General features: G+C 40.3%; 1 protein-coding gene across 3 annotated transcripts in view; it reads left to right on the top strand.

The window, feature by feature from the left end:
- Positions 1-12,892, top strand: part of ADAMTSL1 (ADAMTS like 1) — a 422,892-nt gene that overhangs the window by 364,133 nt on the left and 45,867 nt on the right. For all 3 annotated transcript variants that reach the window (XM_032095762.1, XM_032095761.1, XM_032095763.1), the window contains 3 exons: positions 4,956-5,166; positions 10,688-10,867; positions 12,449-12,602. In XM_032095762.1, coding sequence (XP_031951653.1) covers positions 4,956-5,166; positions 10,688-10,867; positions 12,449-12,602 — 545 coding nt within the window. The remainder of the gene's footprint in view (positions 1-4,955; positions 5,167-10,687; positions 10,868-12,448; positions 12,603-12,892) is intronic.

Raw genomic sequence — 12,892 nt, 5'->3', positions numbered from 1 at the left:
GCGGAGCTGTGAGTATTTACATTTTAAAACCCACTGACCATGATTAATTGTGGAAACTGCTTGTTTACATGGAATTAAGTATATGCATAAGCATTGCTTAGATAAGCCTAATTTATTTAATGAGAATGTTCTGGAAAATTGCAATTTATTATTGGTCCTTTAGCAGTAGGAGAATGCTATGTCATAAAAGTAATTGTAATTCATAAAAACAATTGTAGATTACAGATTGTTAGTCTAATTCAGAATATGAACTGGCTAATAAATTTGCTAACTGGTGTTTTTCTATTCATAAAATCTATTCATTGCTAATTCACTTTGTTCGTTTCTAGTTCCTGGAAATGCAAGAAATTCAGTGTTTCAGTTCACTGGGTTTTTCATCAAATTTTGTCTGTAGTTTTCAGACTACACCTTTAGCACTGTGTGTAAGAAAACCTAAAGAAAAACATTGCCTTGAGCAGTCAGACCTGGTAATTCTGAAACTACTTCAGAAACTACTGAATCTGCCTATCTTCATGTGCATTATATGTCCATATGGTTGACCAACTCTAAAAAAATTACTAAGATATCCTTATGGAAGAAGGAAATCATTCATTTGGAAAGTTAAAAGTTTCTGTGGTCAGTTTTGGTTTTGAAATTTTGATGATACTTGAAAGAAGTTGTATCTTTGGACCATCCTCTGCTCCCTATATACTTCCAGTAGGAACTTGTTTTCTTCCATGTTCATTTGAAAAATGTTCATACATGTGTATTTGTCTTGGGGTGACTTTATGATGTTGTATCCCATATCACTGTTCTATGCCCAGAAATTAATTTTGTGCCATTCTATGCCTTTAAACCGAGCCTGAGAGGGGGGAGAGAAAAGTGTACTTTTTCAAAGCAGTTTTCAGTTTGTTTTCATGTTTTCAAGGACACAGATGAAGCTCTCTTGCTGCTAACAGCAGTGGCGGGAGCGGGAGGAAGCACCCAGCTTGCTTTCTTTCCAGCCAGCTTTCGGCCAGTTTTTCAGCTCCTTTTCCTTCAGAGAGTTGAACTTTTGTTTTCCTGGGACTTCTTTTTTTTTCCCCTTTTTCTCTGCTGGACTGTTTCAACATCAGAATACATTGGGAGGATTTTCCACTGAGGCCTTGGCCCTGGAGGTGGGCCCACCACCCCGTCCCAGCTCCAAGGACGGGGAGAGAGAGATCTACGGAAGGACTCTGAAATTTTCCCAGGTTTCTCTCAGCAGAGCAAGAGTTTTAATATTTAGCATTATTATCCTTTTCCTGTGTGTTTGCTAAATAAATAGTTTTTATCTCTTTCACTTTCCTTCAAGGAAAATTCATTTTTTCCCAAACCTGGTGGGGGAGGGCTGGTTGTAACCTGCTTTCTCTCAGAGGATATATTTCCAAATTTGCCCAAACTGGCATAGTGTTTTAATACATGTATGACTGTATTGAAAGACACATACTCATTTCAACACATCCAGCCCTGTGAATTGCCTCTTTCCTCTTACATTCCTCTTCGCTAGCCATCTCTAAATGTCTCAGTGGTTTTGAATTAATATTGTTTCTGTTCAATCAGTTCAAATATTCAATGTATTTTATGTATATCAGCAGAGTTATGTATATATATCCTGCAGAGGATGAAAACATCTTGAAATCTGTTTTATATTAAGTACAGTAGTTGAAATATTTTTAAAGTCTAGTTTGTGCTTACAGACATAACCACTGCTTAGATATTTAGGAGATGGAGATGGACAACTGGTGAACTGATAGACCTAGAGCTAGGACAAACCAGGGGTTTAGGAGCATAGATGCACCAAATTCCAACTGTGTAATAAGGCTAGAAACAGGTTGTTTCTCTGTTATTGCATGTTAGTACAGCTTTGGGCAGTAGTGAAGGAGAAAGGAGAAGGGAGAAAATGTATGTTTTGTACCAAAACTATGCAATCCCTTCACCAGGGTCTGGAAAGTAATATGGGAAGTACTAAACAGATGACTTTCATCTATTCTATAAACCAGCAAGTATGCAGATTTTTCCTAAAATCTATACCTTAACAGCAGCCGCAGTCAGCTTACAAAGATAGCAATTCCACTTGTGCGAGGTTCCTTTAGCTTGATTCTGTAACTACTGTATTCACCCTTAAAGTGTAAGATTCTTGCCTACTTGAATTTTAATTCTGGTATTGACAGATGCATGTAGGACATTCTCTTTTGTATGCCATGTGCATTGGGAGAGTCAGTAGAAGAAGAAGAAAAAATAGAAGAATGCACAGCCAAGTACCACATGAAATAAGACATACTTCAGTTAGCATCTCATTACACTCTACAGTAAGGGAAAACAGCATTACTACAAAAAAGCAGTATTATATATTTTTGTAAGATTATTGTCTCCAACAGTACAAGTATTTTAGAAACTAATAGGTAAATATAGTAGGATAGTATTAGTTCAAAGTGTTGCAAACACCTTTAGCTGTTTTAAAATAATTCTACAGCCCTGTATTTCTGTAAGATTATCACTGGTTTTCTCTGTGCTTCTTAGGACTTTGAAATTCATATATATCGTTTATGGGTTCAGTTATTTGCACATGCCTAGTCCACTTTACATGTGTCTGCTCTATTCTACTTTCTTTACTTTCCATCTATGAAAGCCCATAAAAGTCTCTTGGGACTACAAAAGTACAAGGGTAAGAGGTGTTTGACCTCACAGTTTGTGTGCTCCTCTAAGGAATCTCCTCTTTAGTGCAGCTGGAAAGAATTGTGAACAAACCGATGTTAGTTATGGGTAGGGCAACAGATGCAACCTGCAATATTCAGAAATTTCAAACACTGGAAAAACAAGTCCTTTGTCTTTATGGAAACACAGCATTTCTTTCTGGAAGAAGAAACAGACACCCTCTTCTGAAGAAGCCAAGATGTCCAAAGGGTTTATGTGGCTTGCTAGCCACTGAGATGTGAACTGCCAACAGAAACATTTTGCACTTACACCAATAACAAACAAAATGTTGCTGGAGGCAACAGCTACTGCCAGCACTTGAAAAAATAAGTCTGGCAGCTAACCATGTATCAAAATAGATTCTGAAGCAAGAAAATGCCTTCTTCTCACCACCTACTCAAATATCTTATTTTAGATTGTGCCAAAACTGAAGGGTAGATGATATCCACATTAATTCTGGCTGACAGTTCCATGGGAAAAGCAGGGAAGATCTCTCCCCCCAGATCATTCATATGGAGAACATACTCCAGCTTGGTTTAACTGGCTGCCATATGTCACTCCTGTTCCACTGATAAATAGCTCCCAGTATATGTATTCAGATCAGTGTCCTTCAGTGTATTATGGTCTGGAAAATGATCATGGGAACTCCTAACTCACTGTGCAAGAAGCATTTATTGTTAGAAAGGGTAGAACAGATTGTTGTCATTGCTACTAACAGAACCAACAATATTGTCTAAAAGCAAACTACAGTGTCGTTAGTGCTTACAGTGAGGCTCAGGATTTTTGTAAAATCAGAGAATGTCACCAGCAGATGGAGCGCAGTAGGGGAGCAATGTGCCTTTGGTCCATCAGGATATCTTATAGGGAGGAAAAAGAATTTCTTATGTGCTAGCAGTTTATATTTGTTAAAGATGTTACTTGAAAGGGAGGAAACATGCCCACAAAATAACTTTATAAAATGAAAAGATGTTAGAATCGTTCAGTGATAGTAGGGTAGCACAATCTTAAATGGTTATTTGTGTAGTGTGTTTGCTCACATGATGTGTTTTACGTGCATTGAGCTATTTCCATTGACTGCAGATTTTGGAGCATCAGAGTGGTCTTTCTCTGCTTCTTCCATAAAATCTGCTTGATTCTGCTGACATGTTTCATAACTTTCCTTCATTATCTGCCTCCGTCCTGTTTGGAGCCTGAGGGTAACCTCCTTCCTAATCACTCTCTTTAAGTTTCTACCTGGATTTGTTGTCTTCAAAGACAGGTCCTCTGAGCTTTCCTTCTCCTGAATTTTTAATTTACTCCCTCAGTAATCAGTTTAAATAATGTCATGCTGGAAATGAGGCTACTCTTCAGATTTAGAAAACATGGCACTATCTGGCTTTCATGTTTTCAATTTGGGTGTGGGAGTATATCCACGTCAGTGTAGAGTTTCGCGTGAGTTTGTTGGGGAGGCTATTTTCTTATCTTTTCCTTCTGAATGTAGGACTAATTTTTTGTGTATACATTTCTATATATCTCTGAAGTGCTTCCTAGTTGAGACATGAGTGGAAGGCCTAGTACTTTAAACGATTTTCTGTGTTTAGCTGACAGAATTCGGCGTTGCGTTCAGTACAGCTCAAATAGCAGAAATCTGGTTTTAAGGTGATGAACACTGAAATTCAGTTATCAACAATCCTGTTGATACAGGATTTACATAGCTAGTTCAGAGAAGATCTAGTTCAGTGACAGGTGTTCATCCAGGGGTTGAAGATGATCCCCTGCTCTCCTGTTGCATCTCTCAAGGCCTTAGTACCTCCTATCACAACAGCACAGAAGTCAGGAAAACCAAAGCTTGATCTTCTGAAAGAAATTTGTCCTCAGAATTTCACTTATACATTCCTTTGATTAAATTTTGTCATTATCTTCCTTTATTTTTTTGTTTAAGACAGGGGAAGAAAACCAGCTAATTAAATCTACTCTGTCTTGAAATACGTTGTCCATGCTTCAACAGACAAAAGAACTCCTACTGTAGGACACAAAACATTTCCTGTGATATTGCAGAAATCCCAGAGACTTGCAGTCCAAGAGCTATTGACAAGAGATGAAAATGCAGAACTGCAAATATTCATCTTAGCCTCATCGTCCAGCTACAAGAGTGACATTAATCAGAAAAGGAAAATTCCCTTTCATTTACTGTTTCTTCATTCCATCTGTCATTATAATAAGAGAAAAATTAAGGTGAATTTTTTCTGTGCTTAAGATTCTCTCTCCTGACCCCTTCACAGATGGGAGATTGGGAAATGGAGCTCTTGCAGTCTTACCTGTGGGGTTGGTTTGCAGACACGAGATGTCTTCTGTTCTCATCTACTATCAAGAGAGACCAACGAGACAGTGATTTTGGCAGATGAGTTGTGCTCTAAACCCAAGCCATCGCTCGTGCAAGCCTGTAATCGCTTTGACTGCCCACCCTCCTGGTATCCTACAGAATGGCAAGAGGTAAGAATTTATGTCTAATCTCATTTTATGACTGCTAAAAGTAGTCATTGCACACATTTCAGGGGTCAGAGGGCTGGAGCACCTCTCCTACAGGCTGGAGAGCTGCAGCAGAGAGGGCTCGAGGGAGACCTCAGAGCAGCCTTACCGTTTATGAAGTGTGCCTGCAAGAAAGATTAAGAGGGGCTTTTGACAAGGGCTTGTAGCAACAAGACAAAGAGTAATGGATTTAAACTGAAAGAGGGTAGATGTAGTTTAGATATTAGGAAGACATTTTTTTGTATGAGGGTAGTGAGACACTGAAACAGGTGGCACAGGGGAGATGTGGATGCCCATTCCTGGAAGTGTTGAAGACCCGGTTGGATGTAGCTTTGAGCAACCTCGTCTAATGGAAGCTGTCCCTGGCCAGTGGGGTGCAGAGAGGAGATGGGGTGGAACTACAGGAACTGTAAGGTTCCTTCCAACACAAACCATTCTCTGATTCTATGATTTTGCTTTAACCCATCAAGAGGAATCATTAATCATTCTGACAAGCCATTAAAAAACTGCAAAGTCTGCACTTTTCACTCTTAAAAAAATGCATCAGTGTTTCCAGAGGTATATAATGACTATAACTATTTCTAATGCAAAGTTAGTGGAAAATCTTAACAGCTGGCTATAGATTTCAAACAAAAATATATGGGATGAGTTGGTCAGCTGCAATGAGTGGACTTGGGTTAGCTATGTCAAGGCTTCTAGGAAAACTAAACGAGAAGGATTAAGGATAAAAGAGTCTTTAAAGCATTTTGAGTATTCCATATATTCTCAAATAATAATTTATTTTTGTACAAGAAACATTCCTCATCCTTCAGATTAAGAAATGTGTGTTAAACACTTCCCTTTGGGAGATGGATGCCTTATTACACTAAATATAAAAATTGCTGTCCACACAATGGGTCTGTACAAGGCTTTCCATCTTTAGAAAGCACCCTGGAATTAGGTAATTTGCTGACATCTGGTTGCAAATTAAAATACTTGTGTAATTCAAAAGATTTAAAGATGCTTCTTTAAATGGTTATAATACTACACAGGAGGAAAGGATCCTGTGCTGCTGTCAAGACTAAAGGAAAAATTTGCTGTGTGGTGTAGGTGTAAGCAAAACACCTGTTTAAATCTTCATTCTTGATGTGTGCTAGTCTTCATTCTATCCTACGTGAAAACTATGATCATTTTGCATAGTGCTTACTTACACCTATTCAGTGTCTATATATAAAATCTGGTCTTTACTTAAGAGCCAGGGAGATGTTAGTGTACTCACATAATGAAGTTAGTAAGTCCATGAAGCTGAGAGAGCTTTGGGTTTGGGCAACCAACCTGGTAAAAAAAAATTTACGCCAGTCTGATGGTCTGTCAAAGCTAGGTAATGAGCCTACAGCTTTAGTCCTCTGTTTAAAACAGTTCAGTGATATTTCATGCTTTGTTTACTGATATTTGCACACACATATATACTTAGCTGTACTTTTGAAAATTTCTAGACTATAGTCATAATAAATGTTATATTTGTAAATAGGAAATGGTATTCTCCTAGTTCGTAATGTAATAACGTAAGTCAAGCATTTCGAAATTAGGATATGCTAGAAGGAGCACCTATGCTTGTTTAAGTCCTATAACTGGCCACAGTCCTTACAGAAAGAAATTTTCTGTGAGTTTATGTGAACAATCAGAAGAGATACATGTTGTAGTATGAGGAAAAATTTATTTTCTGCTAACAGTGACCATTAGCTGTAGGCCACACTAGAACAGTACCAAATTGTTTCTGCTAGAGCTATCTCCAAACAGATTTTTTCAGGATTGGAACATCTTCCTCAACAGTGTAAACATGTGTACTTCCACCTGTTTGAAGTAATTTTTCTGACTGTTCAAGGGCTCTCAAATGCTACCTCTTTGAAAGACTTAGCAGGTCTTCAGAGGAGGAAGCCTGATTAAGTTTAAAAGCTTTAGCAGCCATGTTAATCAGAAATTGAAACAAAGTGCTCAGTCACACTTTGGTAACTGGTGTCTTCTCTGGGCGAGAGAGAACCTGTGCTGTAATTCATTGCTGCAGTTCAGCACAAGTTATGTTGTAGCTCTTCTGCCTTACTTCCACAGACTTTTCAGGCCCAGGCCTGAGTATTTCCAGTGCTTACCTTTCACTGGAGGAAAACAGCACAAAAAATGTGCTTCTCTACCTACTGTCTTCTGCTTCTGTTCAGATGAGTGCTGTGCCAGAAAAAAAACTCTAATCCATCAAAATCAATTTCCGTTCTCTCATTTTTTAAGTATGTCTGTTTTCCTTCTTTGCAACACCATCATCTTTACAGGTATTTCCACCCTGTAGGAAAACCAGACCTTGCAGCTCAGTCTCACACAGGTTTCCCATCTGAAAACCTGCACCATGGGGCTTGTGCATTACGCTTAGGGATTATTACAGCTGTTGGCTTCTGAGATGTGGAAAGAAAAAAAACATTCGGAAAGGACGTGAGTGGCTGAGACAATTTCTGGAGGTGACCTCCAGTAATGCAGCAAAACTGCTATGGGTCCCTCCAGCAGAAGAAAACCTGAAGAAGGATTTCTTTCCTTGCATTAAAGGACCCACAACGCCTCCCCTCTCCCCAGGCTCCTGAGAGGATTCCCCTCATACAGGGAGATGAAGGGCCGTTCAGGAAGGTGCCTTCCTCCCCCTAGGGAAGGTCCTTGAAAGCTTTACCAGCATGAAAGGGTAAAATCTGTTTGCTGCAGAGCCTGTTTTCAGTACATTTCTTTGGCCTCATCAGTGGAGTTTGTGGTGCTTTTCAGAGCACTCATTCACACTGGTTTAATGCAAAACCACAAAAAAATCCCCAAAAGATTTAAACTGTAATGACCAGTGTTTTCTTTCCTAAGTCTTTTATGCTTGTAAGGAACGATTGTCTGAATTAAATGCCATTCAAAGCCCTGGTGTTCCTGGTAGATAAACACACAATAATTATCAGTGTTGTAACGTTACAAGCAATTTTTAAAACACATCTTTACATATTCCAGACTATTTATTTTTAAATAGTTCTGTGTCTTTACTAAATGCATTAGGATCTTTATCATTTTCTGGAGAAAAGTGTATATATAAGCTTTCATTTTTACAAGGCCCTATACGTATCTGTTCTGCATACCTGAAACAAGAGACATCCATTAGTAAATCTTCATCCAGCTTTGTTTTATTACTGAATAAGTGCTACAGTCTCAATGCCAACATTCTTTATTTGCTCTTGAATGCTAACTTTGCTCCAAAGATAATTCAAACAATGACTTGAAAACAAAGTCAGCATGGGAAAACTGGTAATATTTTATTATATTTTCCTAGTTATTTTTAATCCATACCGTAAAATGTCTCTTCTAAATCTTCAAGTTTCACACATTAAAAACCAACAGAGACACCTTCTGAGAAAAAAATGTTTACTCCTTTTGCAGGCACTTTATCTTACTGTGGAGTCATAGCAGAGAAGTCATTTTTGAGAGCAAGGAACAAACCCGTATTGTTGTACACCTTGAGTAGAGAGCAGTGTAAAATTAAACCACATGGGAGACCATGTTAAGGGACCTGGGGATCCTGGTCGATGGCAAGTTGAACAGGAGTCAGCAGTGCCCTGGCAGCCAGGAGGGCCAACCCTGTCCTGGGGGGCATCAGGCACAGCATTGCCAGCCTGGCAAGGGAGGGGACTGTCCCGCTCTGCTCACCTCGAGCGCTGGGGGCAGTTTTGGGCACCACAATATGAGAAAGACATTAAACTGTTAGAGAGTGTCCAAAGAAGGGCCACAAAAATGGTGAAGGGCCTGGAGGGGAAGCCATGTGAGGAGTGGCTGAGGTCACTTGGTTTGTTCAGCCTGGAGAAGAGGAGACTGAGGGGAGCCCTCATTGCAGGCTACATTTGCCTTGTGAAGGGAAGAGGACGGCAGGCACTGGTCTCACCTCTGTGGTGACCAGTGAAAGGACCCAAGGGAATGGCCTGAAACTGTGTCATGGGAGGCTGAGGTTGGATGTCAGGAAAAGTTTCTTCACCCAGAGGGTGGCTGGGCACTGGAACAGGCTCCCTGGAGAAGTGGCCACAGCACCAGCCTGACAGAGTTCAAGAAGCATTTGGACAATGCTCTCAGGCACATGGCGTGACTCTTGGGGCTGTCCTGTGCAGGGACAGCACTATGTAAGAGAATAAAGTCCAAGAATCAAGGAAAGATGTGTTTTGCCTTATCTCTGGTAGAGTTGGACTTTCTGAGATTTGACTGACTGACAGAAGGAACATTCTTTGTAGTATTCACAGTGTATAACCCATTTTGTATCTTGTATATAAGTTAACAGGATAACAGTCCTTAGGCAATGTTGGAATATTACTTTTAATCATATTTTTCTTCCTCCTCAGGAATGAATTGTCCTCAAATGAGAGGCTGATAAACATTGTCTTCTGATGAAAACTAATGTTTTTCTTGCTTAGTTTTTTGGAAGCCTTTGAGCTTCATAACATTCTAAATAAGTAGGACAAAAGCTAATTTTACGCATTAAAAAGCAAGCCAAATATAAAAATGTCTTTCTGCGCTTCTTTTCTGTCTTTCAAGGAAAATGTTTATCCTAAATATTCGGGCTAGCATTAAAGTTCATGCAGCCCTTTGTCTAAGAGAGAAGGGCCTTTCAGAACTGCAAGATTTTCTAAAACACTCCCTTTTTAACTGCTTAAGTATACATTTTAATACTTCTTTGTATTATTGTCTACTTCTCCTGCATAACTGCCACGTCACAAGCTATAAGCAACTGCTGGTCATGTCAGTGTAATGCAAGCTCCCCCTTTCCTTTGCTAGAAGAAAGGAGAAAAGGAGTTGAGCTGGCTGAACTGAGCAGAACTGGGAGCCTGTTAGCAGCCTCAGGAAAAGGATCCTCAGGAAAAAGGACTGAGCAACTAAATTTACAAAAAATATTCAGGAAAGCTACTAAATTTGGTTATTCAAAATTTTATGCCCTGGTTGAGTAGAAAAATGGATACAGAGAGAGGTATTTACATTAAAGACAGAGGGGAGGTGTGTTCTTTGGATATTAATCATCTCAATTTACTTATCTACTGCCAGACAAGACTTTTCCACTCTCTCTGACACTAGTCACTGTCAGAGCTCAGACAGAGATATTAGTATTTAGATTCTCCACATCACATGCTAGAGTCTCATTTTCCAAGTGGAAAGGACAAGTTCTCCACCTCCATACTGCAATGCTGACTCACTGTTTCCATGTCCTTTGTACCAATACCTTAAAACAGAACATTTCAGAAATACTGAAGCAGTTTGTCTAAATATTAGCAAAATAAGCTGCTTCCATTTTCCAAAATATTTTTGACATTTTTGAAAGCAGCGTACTTTGAGGTCTCTGAAATTTTTGTTTTATGTTTGGCCAAGACCAAGTGTTGATTTCTACCCAAACTCACAAGTAAATTTTGCAGCAAGTGGGGTGGTGCAGGTGTAACAAAAGGTGTCTGTGTCTCTTTTCTCACAGTGTTCACAGACCTGTGGTGGTGGTGTCCAGAAGCGAGATACACTCTGTAAGCAACGCCTGGCAGATGGAAGCTTGTTAGAGCTGCCAGAAACCTTCTGCTCCTTGCCAAGGACCATTACACAACAAGCCTGCAAAAATGAGGATTGTCCCAATGAGTGGCTTCTCTCTGACTGGACACAGGTATGCTATTCATATGCATGAGTATTGTACAGGTCTTGGAGATGAAGTTCCTATGCAAACTGGGGCAGAGGAGCCAAATAAGGTCAGACCCCACAAAGCGTGTTATGCCCAGTTTTGTCCTTATCATGCTGGTTGGGGATGTTATCACTGGCTCCTTGTTCCTCTTTGGTGACTGCCTCCACAGATGTGTTTTAGCCATCTGGCCAAACCATTAAGAGCCTTCTTATGTAAACTCAAGTCATGCTCAAAATAATAAATCCCTCTCTGTCCATACCTATGCTTATTATTCCATCCAAGGCATTGATGAAGAGTAATCTTTATTACCCTAGGCTAACTCTTTGTTCCCAAAATCTAACTGTTCTGATGTCAATAGTCTTTTCCTCTTGGGGCCACTCCATCCCTTTCCCATGATAAAGAGAAGAGAAAAGAGGAGAGGTGGAAACAGGAGGAGAGGGGAAGGGGAAGGGGAAGGGGAAGGGGAAGGGGAAGGGGAAGGGGAAGGGGAAGGGGAAGGGGAAGGGGAAGGGGAAGGGGAAGGGAGGAGAGACATTATAAAAATACAATTTGATCTTGTAAGGTCAAAGCAAAAGCAGAGGTTCATTCCAGTAAGCATGAAAATCATTCCACAGCTTGCAGTCTCTGCCGCCACTCTTCTAGTCCTCTTTCATGGAAGGTAGTGGAAATTGCCTTGTGGAAATTGTAAAAGAAACACCAATCACCCTATGGAACTGTCCCACCTGCACCCTTCTTATGGTGATCTCTCTGGGCATTTTATTCAAATTAGTGGATGTTTTCATAAAGTCTTCTGCGAGGAGACACAGAGCCATTCTGGCAGTGAAGATTACAGTGCTCTACCCATTTTCCAGCTCTTTTTACAGACTGCTGCTTGGGTTCCAGTGCAAAGGCACTGCCTGTATTTCATTTTCACAATGGTGTATGCATAAATATGAAACTGGATAGTCATGATGAAGTCCATCAAACAATGTCCACCTGTGCAACAAGCAGCATAGGCTGGTATTAGAGGGTTTCTACTCTTCTGTGTAAGCCATATGTAGTAACTACAAGGCTGAGGTAATTAATCGGTAACTAAAATACTCATCCCTTTATTATTCCTAAATAGATTTGCAACAGGAAAGCTTAAAGATTAAGCTTAGGCCAGACCAGAATGCTACTGTGATCTGCACCTTAATGAGGTCTGGTCCTGAGCATGAGCAGGAGTTTTTCCAGCCAGCAGACACAGACACATAGAAACAAAGTGCAAAGACTGCCTTTGACCTGTAGCACAGTACCATTAAAACAAGGGACACCATTTGACAGAAGAGAAGTGCTAGCAGGAGCATGGAAATAATCTAAGCCTTACAGGACAGAAAATAACAGATATTTCATCTCCTTACTGTGCCTGCACTGTTCATAGCTGCACAGTCAGATACTGCTCTGCTTTATTCCACTGCAACATTTTGAAAACTGTAACTGTTATATCCTGTGGTGTATGTATGCAATGTGGATATGGGAGGTGAGGACGGAGTGCATGACAAGGAGCAGCTTTTTCATTTTTCCTAATGTTTCTCATCCTGTTCCTAGTGTTCAGTGAGCTGTGGAGAAGGCACACAGAGTCGAAATGCTATTTGCAGAAAGATGCTGAAAACTGGAGGCTTTGTTATCATCAATTCCTCACTCTGCCTCCCTTTGCCATTCTCATCCTTGATCAGGCCCTGTGCACTAGGCCCCTGTGCAAGTAAGTGGAAAAGGTGTTTGGGCAGTGCCTGGGGAAAAGGGGCTTGGAAGTCCTTCACTAAGCAATCCATGCTGTTTCCTGCTCCATAGCCTTCTTTTGTGGTAGTGTTACTCAGTCTTGTGGAGTGGGTTTTTCTGTCTGTGAACAAGTCAAGCCAGTGGAGGAGCACTGCAGGTTTTACTAATGGAGCTGGATGTGGGCCAATGTGCTGGAAGGGAACTCCCAGTTTCTGGAAAAACTGGCTCAAAATTCTGACCAAAGCCTAGATCTGAATTTCACAGCTGGAATGT

The sequence above is a fragment of the Corvus moneduloides genome, chromosome Z, assembly GCF_009650955.1.
Source record: "Corvus moneduloides isolate bCorMon1 chromosome Z, bCorMon1.pri, whole genome shotgun sequence".
Classification (NCBI taxonomy): domain Eukaryota; kingdom Metazoa; phylum Chordata; class Aves; order Passeriformes; family Corvidae; genus Corvus; species Corvus moneduloides.
The sequence above is the reverse complement of the archived record's forward strand: the minus strand, read 5'-3'. Positions and strand labels throughout refer to the sequence as shown.